Source organism: Melospiza georgiana, chromosome 3, assembly GCF_028018845.1.
Source record: "Melospiza georgiana isolate bMelGeo1 chromosome 3, bMelGeo1.pri, whole genome shotgun sequence".
NCBI classification, from domain to species: Eukaryota; Metazoa; Chordata; class Aves; order Passeriformes; family Passerellidae; genus Melospiza; species Melospiza georgiana.
The window spans coordinates 75,014,525-75,034,512 of record NC_080432.1 but is presented as its reverse complement, the minus strand read 5'-3'; the positions used below and the strand labels follow the sequence as shown (position 1 = coordinate 75,034,512).

The 19,988-nt window shown below is 38.4% G+C and overlaps 1 protein-coding gene across 1 annotated transcript in view; it reads left to right on the top strand.

Moving 5' to 3' along the window:
* Positions 1-19,452, top strand: part of RNF217 (ring finger protein 217) — a 54,885-nt gene extending 35,433 nt beyond the window's left edge. Inside the window, exons 3-6 of the mRNA XM_058020944.1 lie at positions 3,062-3,226; positions 10,454-10,655; positions 17,002-17,073; positions 19,153-19,452. Coding sequence (XP_057876927.1) covers positions 3,062-3,226; positions 10,454-10,655; positions 17,002-17,073; positions 19,153-19,226 — 513 coding nt within the window. The 3' untranslated portion in view covers positions 19,227-19,452. The remainder of the gene's footprint in view (positions 1-3,061; positions 3,227-10,453; positions 10,656-17,001; positions 17,074-19,152) is intronic.
* The last annotated feature ends 536 nt before the right edge of the window (positions 19,453-19,988 follow it).

The window sequence follows — 19,988 nt, the reverse complement described above, 5'->3', positions numbered from 1 at the left end:
AATCTTTTCTATTTCAAGGGAGGCTGATCTCCAGGTGGCATAGAAGTTTGTGTATATGTCCATTCTCTCAATTTTAATCAACAGAAATAGAAATCATAAAATAAGTGGGAAAATGTTTGTGTGAGAAAAAACATACTTGAGAAAACACAAGGTTAATGTTTTGTTTTGCAGATATAGTTTGTCTGTGTTGATGGACTATAATATATTTTACTGGTTTAAAATCATATGTAGATAGCTTTTCTGTGTCCTTGCTATGGTGATTTCATGTGTAAGTACTGAAGCATGAATCAAATAACATTTGACTTTCCTTTCAGAAAAGCAGAGAAAAAGTGGAATGAGAACGTGAAAGACTGCTTTAATTGCCCTGTTCTGTTTGTTTCTTAAGCACAGGGGCATCGCATTGCATCCAAGTTTGAATGGTTTTAGGGTGTGGTTTTTGTTTGTTTTTTTTTTTTTTTTTTTTTTTTTTTTTTTTTGCAGCTACTAGTTCCAAGAAAAATAAGATTCATAAGTACTTAAGGTACATAGTTTTCTCTGTGCTTCAGTTATGCTCAGGAAGCATTGAACCCACAGAGAAGTGAAATAGCCCATTCAAAATATAAAAACTATTTACAAGTTCAGTTTCGAGGAAGGTGCTGTCAGGGTGACAGGTGGAAGAGGAAACTGGTAATGAAACATAGAGTTCTTACTAGTTCAGTTAGGGCCATTTGTGGTAAGAAATGTTATTTTGAGTTCCTGTGGTTATAGCCTCATCCTGTATTTCAGTACTTCGTGATTAATGTATTTGGAAACACCTGATGTCAGTGTGCGTGTGTAAGTTTAAATGCATATCCTGGTGGCTGCTGCATTGCTTTTGCTTATGTACATGCTATAATAGAAAGATAGAGTATGCAATTAATTTGTCACATATTCATCAAAAAACAAACCAAAAAAAAAAAAAAAACAACCCACAGAACTTGTGGTTTAAATTATGTTGCCTTTTTTTTTTAAGGAAGCAGCTTCTTTAACTTCCTGACCTTGTTGATTTGGGTTTGTACTTGTTAACAACTGTTATCTCTCAAATGCCTGAATACTGCAACTGGTAAAAGTTTTCGGGTTTTAGAACATTGACTTGTGGCTACAAGCTCCATCTTTGGCTGAGGCATAACAAATACTGAGCCCTTCAATATGATGCTTGCTATAATCTGTCTTCCCAGCAGTAGGACACTGACTTGTGTTGTTGAAAGACATAAATTCAATGCAGGGAGGGGACAAAAAGGAAAAAAGAAAGAGAGATAGGGGTTAGGATAGGTTAGATTACTTTCTTGTGCATATTAGATTTTAATGTATTGTGTAAACATTTATCAGTGCTCTGTGTTAGTTTGGTTTGTAGACATATAAATGTATCATTCTTTAGGTTCCTCAGAGCAGGAAATTTCCTTTTTGTTAAGCTGGTTTTATTAGGAGAATTCATCTGGGAAGCTGAGATGCAAGTTCATGTATTTTTGTTGATTCAGCATATTGGCCACTGGTTCATTAGATTTTGAGAAAGGGCACTGCTTTTTGTTGCTTTTGTTTAATACTTCATAATGGCCTTGGATGAGTTTTCAGGTAAAAACTAACAATGTTTGTAATCCACATGTTTCAGTCCTAATTAATGTGTTGTTTCTCTTTAAACAAGATGTAGTGATTGCATGTGTAAACAATTTTGGCTATCCCCAGCAAAATATGTAAGGGAGATCAGAGCACCTACTTTGGACTCTTAATTGTAGTCAAGGAAGCATAACACCAGTTGTCAGGACTCAACAGGAGGGCACAGCAGCTGGTGGGAATGAGAACTTGAGAAATATGTTTTGAGGACATGTGACTGCACTCTGGGATGAAGTTTCCTGAGAAGCACCCCCATCCATACATGGTTAGCACAAATGTTTCTGTGGTTTGGTGGTGAACCAAGTCTGGACACAGATATAACCTAAACTGCTTGGTTTGGCTGGTCTGGTTGAATTCCTCAGTCCCATCCATTAGCTGGGTACAAAGCCAGGGCAGTGCCAGACATGGACTGCAGCTGGAGATGGTGGACAGGGCTCAGCAGTCGCTTGAGCCTGAGATGTTTTGCTGCTGAACAAAGTGAACATGTTGCAGGAGCCTGGATGTCCTTGAGTCTTAAGGTGTCTTCTAGTTCGTGCTGTCCTTAGTCTGATCCAGGTTGGAGGCCTGTCTTTTGTCATATATGCAGCTGCAATGTGCCTCTGTTTATTACTCCTGCAAACACAGCAGCTGCCTTAGCTTTTAATAAAAAAAAAAATAAGCAGGCTGTGGAAGAAGACGTGATGACGATGGTACCTGTTTGACACAATGATTTAAAACTGAGGGAGTGGGAAGAATAGATCCTTTCTCAGTTTGAGGATGGCTTGTGGGTTCTGCCATTAGGTGTGGTCTGTAGCAAGTGGGCTGTTTGGCACAGGCTCAGCTTGCCTTGACGCAATCAAGAGCAAAAGGAGGTGCCTGACTTCCTGTTGGTAGTTGTGGCTCTTGGATGAGAGCCTTGCTCATGGCTCCTTTTCCCAGGACCATTTCTAATATAAGCTTCAGAACCCATATGAAGCCAAGCTCTGTAGCACCTCTTCAGAAGACCAAGTGCTTTCTGTGACAGCCTTGGCAGTGTAGTTTGTTCCTAGAGAAGGACAGATCCACTGCACTGAAAACTGTCAAGCTAATTTCCAGGTGTTCTCACAGATGTATTGGAGGCAATTGTGTAAGCTTTCTGGATTCTGCCTTTTGTCTGTTGATCTACGCAATCACTTTGGGAAGTAGTGCCTGTGATTAAGCCAAGCTGCTTGTGCTTCATTTGATTGAGGCCTTTCCCAGCTTTAGCAATTACTTTTGTGTTTTCTCTTTTTTGAAAAGGAAAAGAACAAGCTAGCTTCCACAACTTCTTGTGTTTTTAAAACAGAGCCTCCAAAAGATGTTAGGTCTTTGCTGGACAGCTGCTCTTGTAATGAGGAGCAGTGGTTTTAAAACAGGCTTTCTAGTTGTATCAGCACCCAGCTTGCAAACATGTGGTGTTTTCTCATTTATACAGATCCAGTGTCCATCTTGCCAATTTGTCTGGTGTTTCAAGTGCCACTCTCCCTGGCATGAAGGCGTTAACTGCAAAGAATACAAGAAGGGAGACAAGCTGTTACGTCACTGGGCCAACGAAATCGAACACGGGCAGAGGAATGCCCAGAAGTGTCCAAAATGCAAGGTGAGCTGCTCTCCCTTGGCTTGCAGGTAGTGGCTTCAAACTGTTCAAATACACATTTAAAATAAATACTTGTAGCCTCCGCTCAGCATTGGAAATGAAATTCACACTTGCTGTGCAGTTTCTTGTTAATGACCCATTGAGAAAAACAGGTCAGATTATTTTGCTGGTTCCTGCACTGATTCTGCAGTGTGTCTGCATGTAAAGAAACATTATGGAAATTATTAAGAGGGGGTTTTGATGAATTGTAGAAATCTTTGGGTCAATTAATTACAAAATAAATTAATCCTAAAATAAAGCTTTAAAGAAATGGAAAGCTTTAGGGAAATTCAGTGCCTTTGTCAGGTTTTCCAGAGAGTCTGAGTGTATTCAGTGTCTGAGTATGGCTGGAAATATTCTGTCAACAAGTTAACTAAAAGAAACTAAGACTTGGTAAAACTGTAAGTTTTGTAGGATCGAATGTTACTACTTCACAAGCTTCACACTTCAAGTGCTGTGTCCAGTTCTGGGTCCTTCACTTCAAGAAGGGCATTGGAGGTTCTGGAGTGAGTCCAGAGAAGGGCAACAGAGCTGGTGAAGGGTCTGGAGCACAAGTCCTGTGAGGAGGTCCCCCTGAGCCTACTTTTTAACCTATTCATTCTCTACAACCACCTGGAAGGAGCATGTAGGCAGGTGGGACTTGGCTTCTTCTCCCAGGCAGCCAGTGACAGGACAAGAGGGCATAGCATCAAACTGCAGGGGAGGTTCAGACTGCACATCAGGAGGAATTTCCTTGCAGGAGTTGTTGTTAAACATTGGAATGGGCTGCCAGGGAGGTGATGGAGTCACCAGCCCTTGAGGTGTTCAAGAAATTACTGGATGTGACAGTGTCATGGTCAGGTGACAAGGTGGTGGTTGAAGGTTGGAGTTGATGATCTCAGAAGTGTTTCTCATTCCAATGTGGATGCTTCTCTTAAGTCTTTCTCATTATTAATTTTCAACACTGAAATGCCATTGCACACCCTAAAAATGTCATCAGTCCCTTCAGAGATGAGAAGTATTTCCCACTACTCAGAGGAGATTGCAACAGCCCTGCACATGTCTGTCCCAGTTGCCCTTAATGAAGGCCACTCTTAAATTTGTTCAGTTTTTTTCACAGCTACCAACAGAGTAGTAAGTCAAAGCTGGACTGTTTCACTGAAAATTAATATTGAATTTTTACTTATAAGATTTACTTATAAGCATACAAAGTATATGTAACACTTTGAGCCTTTGTGCAAATAAGAAAATGCTCATCAGTTTACTAAGTATCATATTTTGGTCTTTGAGAAAGAAATGCCTGTGATGCTATAGCTTGAAATTGAAAGATTTCAAAACACTGAGCAAAATTGTAAAGCTCTGAAATCAGCAGCTGGTTGTTTACCCTTCCTCCTGTACATGTGTGACCTTTTAACAGAGTTTTTGCAGCTTGCTTTTCGGTAAGAGTTCATAGATTTGAGTCAGTTCCAAAAATGTTCACTTTCTGGGAAGTCTTAAAGTAAAATGCTTCGTTCCTTTCAGAGTGGGAAGAAGTGTCTGTTTTGATTTTAATTGTTTAACTTGTGTCAGATTTTATGACAATGGGAATGATGTAACTTAAATAAATTGTACAAAATATTAAGAAAGTGGACCAAGCAAAAAAAACAATGTGGAAAACCAGGAGTGGTAGCTGATAGCTGGAAAGAAAAAGGAACCAAAACTGCTAAGTCTAACATTCAGCATGAATAAGTTAAAATTTAAAATGTTGTGTTTAAATATTCAACTCTTTTCACCATCTTCAAAAGGAAAGGTTGGACACTTTAAACTTACATGGCTTGTTACTAATTCTGAAGCATAAAGTTGCATGAGTTTGGCTGCTAATTTAATAAATACTTGAGGTTTCTTTTCTTAATCAAAGGAAAATAAAACCTCCTACATGGTGGGAGGCAGTATGGAAACTTATGAAACTAGCACAGAAAAAGAACTTATGTTAAGTCCTTCCTGGTAACGTGGCACTGTAAGTGAATACTGAAGAGGGAATTCAACCTTTTATTAAACTGTGTTGCTACCTCACTTCTTGATATTTTCTTCTTCAGAAAAAAAGTTCTTCCTCCCTACAATGTCCAGAATATTTCTCAACATACTGTTTATCTTTAAATCAAATCTATGACCTGCAAGTAATCAAAAGTAACACTTAGCTGGCAGTTAGTTCAAAAAATACATCTTTGGATAGTTTAAAAAATACATCTTTAGCAGTATTCTTCATCAAATCTTTAGCAGGTGTTTGGGCACATAGGGATAAGCATTCTGACAGTTAGCATTTGAAGTCAGGGGGATTACATCTAATACTTCTCTGCCTCTCTCTCCCATCCCTCCCTCCAAAACCTGTTTATAAAATCACATTGAATCAGATGAGAATCTTATTTCCAAATAAAATAAAGAGTGACAAAGAAAATAATTTGTAACACACTATTTGATTTATCTATGGTCTAGGTCCACAGAGGCCATGTTTCTGGTGAAAATGTACTTTATTTTTAACCTCTTTCATATTGTGGTTGAAAATTTTCAGGAGCCAAAATTGGCAAACAGGTTGAGGGAAAGTCAATGTTAAATTGTGTCTAAGGATACTAGTATTTCACCTCTACACTAAAACTGAAATTAATGGAAATTTAAGGTAGAAACTTAAGTAGAGGTAGTTTCTTTACTCAAGTAATGTGTAAAATTACTGGTAGCTTCCAAAGTGTGTTACTGATGACAGTGTTAACTGTGACCATGTTTTGCAGATAGCTTCTGGAGATAATTATTTATACCTACAGATACATACACACACTGACTCTTTTTAGCTGTACCACGGAGAAATCAAATGCATTATCTTCTCTGGGCATGCAGGTGAGAAAATCAAAACACACTTGGGGGTATGTGCATACAGAAGCAGATCCTCAGGCAAATATGAGTATTTCAGTGGTTTGGGTAAGTGATTTGAAAGAACATAATCCTTTGTAATGTCAATATAGCAGGGACTGTTAGATAAGCTTAAACTTGATTACTTTTTCCTGTAGTAGGATACAGCTTTTAGCACATCTAATAGGAATGGCTTATATTTACCTGGTCTCTCCAAGATGTGTTTACATAAGATAATAAAAATGTCACACACCTTCCAAATATTTATTTGTAGATTGATGTTGACATTGTGTCAGTATGGAAATATGGAAAAAATGCTACTTTTTTTAGCTGTATCTTAAATTTATTTTGACTTTTTTTTCTTAATACAGCCTTCTCCAAATTTACTATACACTATTTTGAGAGTCAGTATAGACCTTTTTTCTCAATAAGACTTGTCCAAAAAGGGCTGGTCTTGTTCTAGAGTAAGTTGGCTAATAAGTGCAAATTTGCTATGTTATTGGATGTCATTTGCCAAAATTTATGATATTTTTTGTCTTTCCCCAGTACTGTTTTAAGGGGTTTTTTTTACAATTTCTTGGTATGATTGCAACAAAATGCTTTTGTTTACACAAGTGTTTTTACAGTAGAGCAAACCAAGGAAATACTCCCTGTTGGTGTTATCTTACCACAGATTTCAAAAGCAGCACTGAGGAAACACCACATAGCAGCTCTGGCTTAGAAGGCTTTGGACAGCAGCAGAAATTTAAGAACAAGCATGTCAATGCAAATAAAAGAGCATGTGCTTCTTATCTTTCTGATTCATATAAGCGTTACCAAACAATTCAAGGCATAGTTTTTGGAAGTACTCTGCAAATTAATTCTCATCTTCTGGAGGGAGGAGAGTCCCTATTTGTGTGCAGAATTATAAAGCTGTGCAGGTTTTCTTCAGAGGTGGGGGAGACATGGCCACTCATCCTCAGAACTCTTGGAAGTGATTTCCATAGATGATCTCTTTGAAAGGGCATGTAACATGCAGAGGGGGTAAAATGAGGGTCTGAAATAGCCACTGTGCTACTTCCAGTTCAGAGTCTTAAGTAGACAACTGATGTGTTTGCCCCTGGTGCGTAGTTTCCACCGCTGTTGTTCTGGAAGCCATTCCTGGGTTTCTGAATGGCTCACCTTCCCCTATAAGGTGAGTGTATGTGTTTGGTTTTGAGCAGGCCGTGGGTGCAGGGTGAGGCCTGTAGCTTTGACTGAATGCATGGAGGCAGAAGCTGGGCTTGCAGTGGCCGTGCTGCAGGGCAGCCTGCAGTCACACAGCACTGGGCCCCACAGGGCTGCAGCTTCCCACAGCCAGCGGCATTCCCGGCCCCACGCGTTCCCCGGCTGCCTCTTGTGCCGTGGTGCTGCCGGTGGGGCAGGAGCACTCGGATACCCGAGCCGTCGGCCATGGCTTTCCCAGCCTATAGGTTTGTAATCCATCCCTGTCACTGGATTATCTGGAGGGTGCAGAGGCATGCCCGTGTGAACCGGAGGTGAAGTTGATCTGGTGGGATGTCATGTCTTAGGTTTGAAAGCAGCCTGACCAAATGATCCAGAGTTCACCTGGCATTGTCAGTCTGCAAAGCATGTGACTGGGAGTTCAAGCCCCCCTGTTTGTGGGGCTTTTTACTTTGTTTTTTCTAATCAAGTCTTTACTCGCTGTACTTGCCTACACCTTTTTTTTACAATAAAACGGTATAGGCGAGTACAGCTGGTTGTTCCAGATTAGCAGCATTTGAAGACAGTTACATGTGCAGATGAGTATTGACTAAAATATTTTTATGGTTTGCTTTGTGAAGAAGCAAATATGAAGTGCATGTGGTTGCAATATTTGTCTTTATTTGATTTATTTGATAATAAATCCTTATCAACTTCTTTCGTGTTTCAAGAGGACAGTATGTCTGGAGAATTTAGGGCAGGACCAAGTAGATGGACAAATGATTCAGGAGCAGTGCATGAATAACTGGAGCTGGGAGGATTCTAGGAAAGCATGGGTAGAAGGATGGCAGGCAGTTTCTAAGAGGTGGATATTTCTGATATGAATGGTAGAACATAAAAGGCTATTGCTAGCATCTCCTTGAAGTTCTTACTGCCAATAAAAATTACCTTATTTTTGGATTGTGAAGTAATTTTGGTTTGCATTTAGGATTTTTATAGGTTCCATGATTCTACAGAATTACAGTGAGGATGAATGATAACTTAATTGGGTTGATAAATTGGAGAAGAGAGAGGAGAATTCAACAGTCTTGATTCAAAATGAAAATAAAGCAACCAGTTAATTATCATTAGTCACAAAATCTAGTTCCCCCATTTACATTTTTAAGATAGAATTAACAGATGGGGAAAATTACCCTTTAAATTACAAAAGTCTCTATAGCTGCTGTTTGAGTTGGTCCCCTGAAAATTTAATTTGAATTAAATTTTAATTTGTCAAGATACTTTAAGTCAGTATTAAAATACTTTCGTTTCAGTTCATGTTAATCTGAGGAATTGCAGTAACTCCAGAACTGGAGTCAACATCTTTTTTCACATGTAACCTGAGAAGTAAGAATTTGAACTGGCAATGTAATGTCCCTTTAAGGGAAAAAAAAAGTGTATCTCTTCTTAAGTTATGCTTAAGTTGGTACAGTATTGGGTAGAGTTCTCTTTCTGCTCTTTCTGCCATCAGTGCTTAACTGTTAAAGTTTTGAAGTCAAGTGGCTTATAAAGCTCATCAGCAATGGTGTTTTTTTAGATGCTTCTGCAAAACAGGACCCCTGTAATACAGCAGAATTCCTTGGGGTAAAGGGAAATGATTGCTTGGTCTGACAAATTTTAAGTGTACTAGAATACTTGCCCACTAGAAAGCTTATTTTTTTAATAGCCCAGTTCTCTCTTTTGTGAACGTTTTCCCCTCTTTTGTATAAAAGTAGCATTTGAAAGTATAGAAAAGCAAATCCTGTGATCACTACTGTGGCACAGGGAGGCTGGCAGGGGTATCTGGAGCTACTGTTACCCTTGTAACTCTTTTACCACGAGTGTTGCAGGTGGAAAGCATCACTTTCTTATATGGATAGAGTGCCAGTTTCAGTGGATGTTTGGGTGAGCAAGGTGAGAGCCCAGATCACCCCTGAACACCAAAGAACAAATTGACCCTCCCAAGAATGTTGGATACCCCAGGAGTCACGAGCCTCTCTGGAGCTCACTGAGCTTTCAGTGTCTCTGGTGCTTGCAGAGCCACTGGGTGGTCATGCCACGTCTTTGCCTGTACTTCCCTGCAAAAAAATACACGAAGGTAAGTACAGGAGGTTTCAGGAGGCATTGATGGATCTGTTGCAAGTTTCAACAGGTGAAATTCAAATTGTATGTAATGGAAAAAAGTATTCCAGGGAGGATGGTGAAGCATGATATAGATTACTCAAAGAGACTGTGACATACCCATGCTTGGAAATTTTTTAAATCTAATGGGATGAGATCTGGAGCAATGTGATCTCTCTGGAGATATCCCAGCTTGGAGTTGGGGGTTAAAATAGATGACCCCTGAGCAGCACTTTCAACCTCAATGATTAGGCTATCTACAATTCCAGTGTGGAACGTGGTCTTGGAATGCAGGATAGAGAGCTATTTAGCAGGCAATGGGTAGAAAGATGATTGTAGAACTAGGGCAGCCCTGTTTCATGTTGTGATTTGGGTATCATTAAAGCTTGGTGTAAGTTTTTATTCCACATATAGTTTGTGGAATTTTTTTTGTTTGTTTTTTTAAGAAGGAGAAGGCATCCATACTTCTCAAATCATGTACTGTAACAGCAGTGTCTTTCTGGTGTTTATTACAAAATGCCAAATCAATTTGTGATGGAAAAGGGAGTGGAGCCACAGGTGGCCTGAGAGGGAAACCCATCTGGGGAGGGGTCAAACAGAGTTCATGACTATATTCACTATGTTGCTTTTATTTTTAATAAAGTTTGGTGCTAACATATCTACTTCAGCAATAAAACCAAAATTTCAGTAAGGTCAAGAATTCTCATCTGGTCTGAAGAGCATTTAAACAAAAAAGGAGGATTACGTAGGAAGTGGGAATCTGGAAACAATAGAACTCACATTTAATGCTCTGAAACATGCCTCAGAAAACCATTATTGTCTTAAGCCAGCTGCAGTATTAATTAATGCAAATACTGACTTTGCAGCGGGGCGCTTGCAGCTTCTTTCCATCTGGCACGTGAACTGCCCCAGGTTCCTCTTCGTTCTCTTCGCTTCCACATGAAGCACCTGCTTTCCTGTGCTTAGGAAGGGGGGAAAAATAATATTTCATCTTTCCTTCTGCTCATCCAGATCCACATCCAGAGAACCGAAGGGTGTGACCACATGACCTGTTCACAGTGTAACACTAATTTCTGTTACCGTTGTGGGGAGAGATACCGCCAGCTGCGCTTCTTCGGAGACCACACGTCAAACCTCAGTATCTTTGGATGCAAATACCGCTACCTCCCCGAGAGACCACATCTGAGGAGATTAGTGCGAGGCTCTGTCTGTGGTGAGTTCATTAGAGCTCCTTGTGGAGAGCTGCACAATGAAGGGATGGGGAGATAGGGCAATTATAATTAAATTAAAACTAGTGGTTTAAAGGATTGGATGGACAACTTGCTTTTCAGTTATTGAAAAGGTGGCTTATTAATTATATTTAAATGTATGGTACTTGCCTGCCTTTTGTAGATGGACTGTGTATGATTAAGTATTGTGTCCTCTTCTGATAGCTTGTTTTCTAATTGCTTTTTATAATACATAAGCAAACTGTATAAGTGCTGTCAATATGCGTGTCTCTGGCTGTGTTCGTTATTCTCAAAGTATAGTGGAGAAATGGGTCAGAGGAGAAACCTTACTTAAATTAACCTTGGTGTAAGTGTTTGAATAAACTGCTCTTTGGATTTGAACCTGATCTTAGTAGCAAAACTCAGGGTTTTCTCATATAAATAGGAGGACGCTATTTTAACTGTTAGCTTTAGTTCAGATAAAATAAGCTTGAAACAAAAACACAACTTATGTACATTAGTTTTGCTCACAAAAGTATGAGGCTGAAAATGTCTTTTTATTAAACCAAAAGGCACTCATAATATGCTCTTGAGCCAGATAGATATCTGTTTCAACCTATAGAAGCACAAGATAATAAAGTAGACTCATATATTATGTGTTGTCCTTCATATATGTGAAGTTCAGTAATTGTAGGGAGTTTACAGCATGTAAGGCGACCTATGTTACAAGAAATGGATGTATTAACTGCCAAGACCAGGGTACTGTCAAGGAAAATAGGCCTTTCCATACTTTGAATTAAGGCATAAAATTTGGAGATGACTTGTAGTTCACCTAGGATGAGGAAATGCTTTGAGCTTGATTGTAGAGGTAAAGGCAAGAGACAGAACAGGTGGGAAAAAGCAAACCTGGGATGAATGCATTACTGCTGAGCCAGACATGTTCCAGTAAGAAAACTAGGTGGTTTTTCAGAGCAGCATAGGAATTGACACATAAACTCTCAGACCTGGTAATGAAAATGCCAGTCTCGCTGCTCTGCATTGTGGGGGATTTGCAAACCTGGAATGCTTGTTTTAAAAAACTGGCAATATGGCATCCAAGCCCATTAGTTTGACCTTAGGAGCTTGCAAGGCTTTGGTAACAAACTTTGAGAGAAGTGATTTAAAAATATAGAAATAACTAGAAAAGAGATAAAAGTTGAAGATTGGATGTGCCTACTCTGAAACATTTTGTAGAGATGAATTGCAACACACCAGATCTAGTCTAGGTGAAAGACGGCGCTGGCATTAGGGCACATGAATATGTTGTTCATTAAAAATTTAGGCCTAAACTTCAAGAACTGTTTCAAAGCACTTAGTAAGATTTCAGAGGAGCTTTCAGTAATAGCCACAATGGAAGACAATGTAAGCTTTTTTTAAATAGATCTTGTTATTTTGGTGTAATTAGTCTGCTGTAGCAATAGGTTGTACTCAGAGACATTACCAAGTCAGTGCTGCTCACATGCAGAATCATGGGTAATCTTATTAGATTCATAGAATAGTTTGGGCTGAGAGGGACCTTTAAAGGCCACCTGCAATGAGCAGGGGCATCTTCAACTAAATCAGGTTGCTCAGAGCCCTATTCAGCCTGGTCTTGGATATTAAAGCTCCATGGTAAATATGTGTATGCTCATATTTACAGGATCACGCAGATAAGTATAAGATACTTTTATTTTCATCTCCTATTTGCCGGTGTACTTGTGGTTTGCATTAATTAATAAACCAAGAAAGATTAGCAAAGCTCAAAGCCTCAGATTACATTTCTCATAGGGTTTTCTGTTAAAAATTTCTCTCCAAAACTCCCTCTGTCATATGATGTGATTTCTCACAAGAATAGTCATCATCTGACCAAAGGTACCTGAATCTGTCAGTACATGATAGTAAGTGCCCACATTTTTACAATAGCTTCTTAACACTCAAGTTGACAAGAATTCAGCAAATTCTTCATTGGTACTTATGACCTTAAATCTCTGTCATTTCTACAGCTCTAGATTTGAATATTGATCCTGGTACGCTTTATTAATAACTACCAAAATACTCCAGAGACCCAACAGAACTCATACATTAAAATAAAAAATTAAAATCTTCAGAAATTTGCATCTGATTTGAATTCGGGAATTGAGCTCACAGCTCTTCTCCATTGCAGTAGATTTTGGCTGTGACTTGTATGTGTGAGCCAGTCTAGGTTTTTGTACTCTTTTCCACACCAGTGTACGTGTGGGTTTTCACATTGATTTTTAAAAATGTATTCTATTGGTAAGATTGTACCTCCTGACCTTTTGAAGACGGTACAATACCAAACTGACATACAGTTTGTGGATTATGCCATTTCCAATGCTGGAAATTTGCTAGGATCATCCCTCTTTGTAAAACAGAATTCAACAGAATCGATCTGTGACTGTTAATTGGGCTTGTATAAAGGTCTGCCTAATGAGTCTGTCCTCAGCAGTGGTCAATTAGAAATAAGATTTCATTCCCTGTTTGTTTCCAGTAATCATAGCTTTAGACACTTTCTTAGTTAAGGTTTGTATCTGAACTTTGGCTTTGTAACCCTCAGTGGGTGGATGGATCCTTCACTAGTTTTAACAGTTCTTAAATTTTGCCTTCCACAACATTTCTGGTAGAGCCTCTAGGATTTCACATTGTGTCAGGTGGAGAAAGTCCTAGGGTTTTTTCATTGATTCTGATAATTTCATTGGCTAGTTTTATTATCATGAAATGGAGTAAATAATAATAGCTTGTTGGCCTTTTCATATCATTCTTTCATGGACCTCCCATCAGATTCTACTTTGTCATGGTATTGGATTTATTTTTTAGTTTTGTTTGTGTTTTATGTGTTGAGCTGAAGCTTACTAGTCCTAATCACTTAAGATCAAATTTAAAACCCAAAAATGTTGAATTCCAGTTACGGATCACCCCCAGGCTCAGGGAGGTCCCAGTAGCTAGAACTGAAAATATAAATATGTAAGTACTTTATCAGGCAAAAAAAGAGCATTATCATCAGGAGGTTTTACTGCACAAGCCTGGGTTTTAGTTCTGTTCTGAAAGTCGGCAGAAGAAGAGATGGTAGCAGAGATGCCATTAAAAGCATAGATTCTACATTTTAGTAACATGTACTGAGAAACAGAGGTTGGATTTCCTGTAGAAAAATGCCTCTGCTAGTTAGCTAAGTAGTGGAAACTAAAGGAATGTTAACTTGGCTATTGGGAGACTGGTGAGGTGTTGCTAGATATGTGGGGGTTTTGTATGACTTTTTACTTTATTGCTATGGAGATGAAATACTTTAATAAATGTGATTTTGTAGCCATGTGGAGTGAAGGTTTTTGGGTTGTCTCTAAAATCTGGCTGGGTGGAGTGTGTAGAAAGATCACCACAAGGCAGGCTGGCATGCTGGCGTGATTTCTGTTGAGGAGCAAGTGCACACAGTCACAAACTGCTCTGCAGTAAAAATAAGGGAAAAGAATTCATGGCAGCATAATTTTAAACGTAATTTTCTTCATCAACTAGCTGTTATGTAAAGGTGATAGTAATTACAGGAAGATGAAAACCTCAGAAGTGATCTCTGACATTTCTTTCGCTGCTTTAGCCAGCATGGTTTTTAGAGAAACTGTCCTGTGACAGTACAGTGGATATATTACTGTAAAACCTGTAACTAAATCCAAAGTTGCGCAAGGGAAAAGTATTCCCTCATGTTTCCTGAAATACTTTGTTATTTTGCAGAAGGATGTGGTTCTCTGTATCACAAATAAGGCAACCCTTCTGAGACACCTGCAAATACAGTTGTTGTATTACCACAAATGTCTTCATCTTCATGCTGGGCCACCCAGTAGAGAAATTGTTTATGATTAATTTGAGTGCAATTGTAAAAAGGTTCTGTTCCAATTGCTTTTTGTGAAGTTAACCTTAAAAACTAACTTTGGACAACAGCAAACTGGCTGTCATAGCCTGCTGCTGAGATGACCACATGGGCTAATGACCCAAGATTTTATTCAGCTCTGAGACAGGCATTACATTTTCTCTCTGTGCTCTCAGTGTCTGAGCTAACAGACACAGGATAGTTTAGTGCCTGCAGCAAACAGCCTTAGTCTCAGTGACATTTCTTGGTGTGTCATGACTCCCTCATAATCTTTTGCATTATGAAAAATTATGTCTATTAAGCTGGAATTGGATATAAAGTAGTTTTCAATTCTGACATGTAAAACTGAGCATTTTTTAATTGTTTCATAGAATGCAAATAAAATCCATTGGAGCAAATAGTACATACCCACTGCTTTGCCAGTGATTGCTGCTGTTTGTACTCTTCCTGATGGCAGCATTTGCAAGCCTTGTTCACCTTGTGTTGTTTGTTAATTTTAGTTTACAAAGGTAGAGAAATATTAAGGATTTGAATGTGACAGATATATAAGTAGAAATAGTATTTGTTTTGAAATTTGGTCTTTGGAAATAATGCATTGCTAACCAAAAGGTTAAAATGACTTTATCATTGTGGTCTCACAATGAAAAAGTAATTTTATTCTATACGGTAAATTTTAAAAGATAACTACACAGTACTCATAACTTCATATTCACAGGCAGAAGGAAAGACACTATTCATGCTTTATTTCAGCTCTGAGTTTGTCAAATATAAGTGAACAAGTTCTTGAATTAGCTCAGGAACTGTTCTTTGTGTCTGAAGAGAAGTTACTCCAATTGAAGGCTAGCTTAGCCCTTCCCATAGACTCTGTTTCTGCATGCTTAGTCACCAGCTCAGTGATTTAAGTTTTTAATAATTTTTAATAATTTTTATACCAAACATCATAATTTTCTAGCATTATAATTACATGGCTATTAATGAAGTAAGGAGTTCATATCATAAGCCTCTAATCTTTTACAAGCTTAACTTGAAATTGTTGAAGACTCTGATGTTTTAAAATGCTTTTCATTTCTTTTGGACCTTTCTCAAGGTTTTTCATCACTTTACATTCATTCTTCTGTCTACACTTGAATAATGTACTTGACAAGTTCTGTGTGTATAGAACACAGCTCAGTGGAGTCCCAGGAAGGTATGCCATTAGGATGCCTAGCAACTAGAGTAATACAAATATTTGCCAATTTTTTTTCTTCTAGGAATTAATGTTTCCCACCCACTGCACTCCCATGAAATTTAAAAGTTATCAAAACAGAGCAAGAAAAGGACTAGTTCATTTAACTGCTGTAAATATTTCCAAAATATCTTTTTTCCTTCAGACTGCTCAAATTAGTGTCTCAGGTTATGGAAAGGTTTACATCATTATTAAATGTAGTAATCCATTTACTGAAATCTGATATGAGTGACTTGAGGGAGGGAAGAAAGAGGTAAGAAACTCAATTTTTCTCCCATTCTAAAGGTGACCTTTCAAACACATACCTAACTTGGAGAATTGCAGAATTTCAAGTCCCTGCCAGACTGCTGGTGTATCAGTAAAAATGCCTGCCCTCCTGCATTTTCAGACAGCTCAGTTAAGGGATGTCTTTGAGCCAGCTGCTCAGCCAGCAGAGCCAGGGAGATTCTTCCATTGAAAGCATGCAGTGCAAGGAAGATAGCTTGGGTTCTGGCTCAGTTTCAAATTCACATTTTCAGCAAGACCTGCCTTCACTGTGTGAACTTCTACAAATCATGAACTCATCAGAAAGTAAAGAACGTGAACATGCTTTATTTGTTCTTAGTTTTATGCTCTAGCAAGTATGCTGCTCAACATCACTGCCCTACTCATGTGAGAGCCACAACACATCCTTATAAATGTAGATCCAAAATAGACTTGACTGTGGTTTGACTTAGACCTAAATCACAGCTGTACATGAGCACTTCACTGTAACCTTTTAAAGCGAGCAGAAATGTATTTAAAGGTGATGGTCTCATCACCTTGAGCTAACCTAAACTTTCCAAGATGCTAGTTTGTTTGGCATCTCTCCAGGCTGGTTGCTATGCAGTAGGATTCCAGAGAAGCCAAATTACAGTAGCTTTATAGCTATCACGTTCCTGTCGATGCTTGAGGGACTTCAGAATGGAAACAGAAATAAATGCAAGATGTTAATGTATGAAATAAGCTGTGCTCAGAGAGTTGTAGTGGGTGAAGAGGGCAAAGAGAAATGTGTATAGAGAACTGACTGTGTGGTGATAGTTCCTGGCTGAATTTCTAGGATGAAATTACAAATAGGAATCCTATTTTTAGAGGTAAAGAATATTAATTTTAAAATAATAGCTTAAAATATTTTCTGATATTGAAATATTTATGAATTGTTGGAAAGGAAGAAGTAAAACTTTCTTTGAACTGTTCAATGAATTTTGCATTTCAGCTGGAAAATTACTCATTACACCCCTAATATTGGTTCTGGGACTGGCACTGGGAGCCGTAGCTGTTGTAATAGGTAAGAGTTACATATGTGAATGAAACTAATCCTGATTATGCAGTGACTTTCTCTATATGACATCTCAAAAACATGGAGACAAAGTACAGATTTCACAGATGCTGTTTTAGTATTAAGCACATTACTTTTTTCTAGAAAAATGAGGTTTTTAAATTTATGCTTACTAGCTTTATTTTTGTTCCCATTTATTTCATTTTCCAAATAAACATCTTTAACTGCTCTAGATAAACTAGCAGAAAGTTCAGAGTAATTTAAATATAATCCTGGGGCCTGAGTGACTTGGACCCAGCCTTATAATCACTCCATTGAATCACTATTTCAAATCTTAGTCATGTGTATGACAATATTTTTAGGGAACTAAGGCTTAGTCCCAAGAGCTCACCAGCTTGAAGATGCAACAGCAACAAAGCAGCAAATTGGGATGAGTCAGTCTCAAAACATGATCCAGTGAGAACACTGCCAAATTGTATTCCATCACAAAAACTGGTACTCTGAACTCACTTGATTACAGTATCAAAGCTCTGTAAATGTGGTTGCATTAATGTGGACAGATATTTTAGTAAAGCTGCTCTTTGCCTGAGTTTTCCCACAGAAAAGAGATTAGCTGTGACAACAAGGTATAATTTTGCTCATGTGAGTGCATATCCACTCTTTATATTGGCAGCAATATGTCATTGAGGGATCATGCTGCTTCACAGCTTTTCATCAAACTGCTTTTTCCACTGAGAATTTGCAGTGCATGCCCAGCCCTGAGGTATAATGGGGTGTGGCTCCTTTATTTTGATATAATAAAGCCAAAATACACCAGGATAGCTATATTAATAAGGCTGGAAGTAACCAGTCAGCCTATAACCAAAATACTATTACAGCTTTTCCAGACTACATCTGGCCAAATAAGGACTATTGCTGTAATTTCTGTATTTAGACCAACCATCTTCACTGAAGAGAGTGAGCAGTGCTTAAGTATTTATTCTATTCAATAGCATTTTTATGCCAAAATTTTAAACAGTAAAGGCTTCTTAGTGCCAGTAAATCTTATTTTGGTCTACAATCTGGTATAATCTATGGTGAGGGAAAAAAATCCACTATTTTATATACTAAAAATCAAGAAGATTTTGCAGTAATATAGTAACAATATTTGCAATAATAATCAGAATGCCATTGAAGTCTCATCCTGGGCTTGGCTGGATAAGATAGGATCAAGGCCAGCAGTATGAGCAGTTCCAAAAACATTGATTATTTATAGAAAAGTTCTGGTTTTGAGGTAATTAGAGCAATATTTGCTGCCAACCACTATTAGAATAATTTCAGTTACATAGCTGAAAATCATACTGCACCATTTACAAGGCTATTGAGCAAAGCAACAGCCCTGTGATTGTAGTAGTGTTTTGTTCTATGTTTTTACTGTAGTGGTGTTTGAAAAGAAAATCTTTGGCCATTTCAGTCATCTGGTAGCAAGAGAAAAGAGGAAGATCCTTCTCATTTGGGTTTGAAAGAGTACAGACTATTTGAAAAATTTTTCATCTGAATGACTGTGATGTGTGGGGGTTTTTTATTTGTTTTTACAGCTTTCTTTCTCTCAAAAGACTTAAGAATAAATAGTTCCCTGTCCAGGCAAGCATAAATACTTGATATTATTAAAGATAAACATTTGGTATTAGTTCACAGTAGATGAGGACGCTTGTAAAAATAAATAAAAAGTAAAACTATAATGTGCTGTCTCTATTGCATGTGAATCTAATTGAAAACTAGCTTTGAATTTAGATCTAAGAATTTCCAGACTGCTTTTAAAAGTTTTGATTGTACCATATACCAGACAGCACGATTCAGAAGTTAATTTGTCAGAGGTGAGTGCAGGGTTAGCAGGAATTTGTTGTAACAGAAAAGAGTAAGTGTAGTTTAATTCATTATCAAAGACAGTTGCAGGCTAGTATTTTTTTCTGCTTGTCCAAATGCCTGGTCTAAATTCTCCTGAGACATGAAAAGCTCCATCTGAATACATATATCTAAAGAACATAGAACATGCACGAAGGATTGCATTTACTTACGTGTTTTTTTCATGTTTCCTTCTTTTGGCAGGTTTATTTGTGTTTCCTATCTATTGCCTTTGTAAAAAGCAGAGGAAAAGGTCACGGACAGGTATGCCCTGGTGAGGACGGACGTTACTGCCTGAACTGAGCTGGTCCTGCAAGGGCTATCCGTGTTTTGTGCAACAGAGCAATACAGTGCTGGTTACAGCATCAAAGCCACCGCCCTGGAAGAAGGATGGGGGCTCTCCTGCCATCTTCCCTCAGCTGAAAACACTACTGCAGACCAGAAAGCCTCTTTGCTCTGGTGCACTCTCAACAAGATGGGCCCCCTGACTGCTGCTTTTTAAATGTTTTTTTGGTTTGGTTTTGTTGGGTTTTTTTTTGTTTTTTTTTTTTTAGTTATTACTTCGGAGGGGTTTTTTTGAGTCTAAGTTTCTGAACCAGACAATCCAAGTCTGTATTGTAGCCACAACTCTACTACCGATTTGGCCTGTGAAGAAAGCATTTAACTGCTAACATGTGCTCGTTTTAACTTCAGTGTCGGCCTTTAAGGTGGAAATGCTTAGAAGTGTTTGGACTCTTACTGTGTACTGAGCATACTACTTTTGGTATTAAAAACTTCTTCTGTAAATAACTTCCATCACACAGCATTCTGTTGAGCATACCAAAACCCCATCACATGCCAGAGCACGACAGCTGGTTGTCTTCTGAGCCCTGCTCCTGCCAGTGGAGTGCACATTGCCCCCGCCAAACTGCAGTGCCTCAGAGGGAAACACCCCTACTACTGGAGCGCCGTGATACTTAAGAGTCTGGTGACTGGTTTCACTTCAGTAATTTATTTGTGACAGTCTGTTAATATTAATGGCAGAGGGTGTGACAAGATTT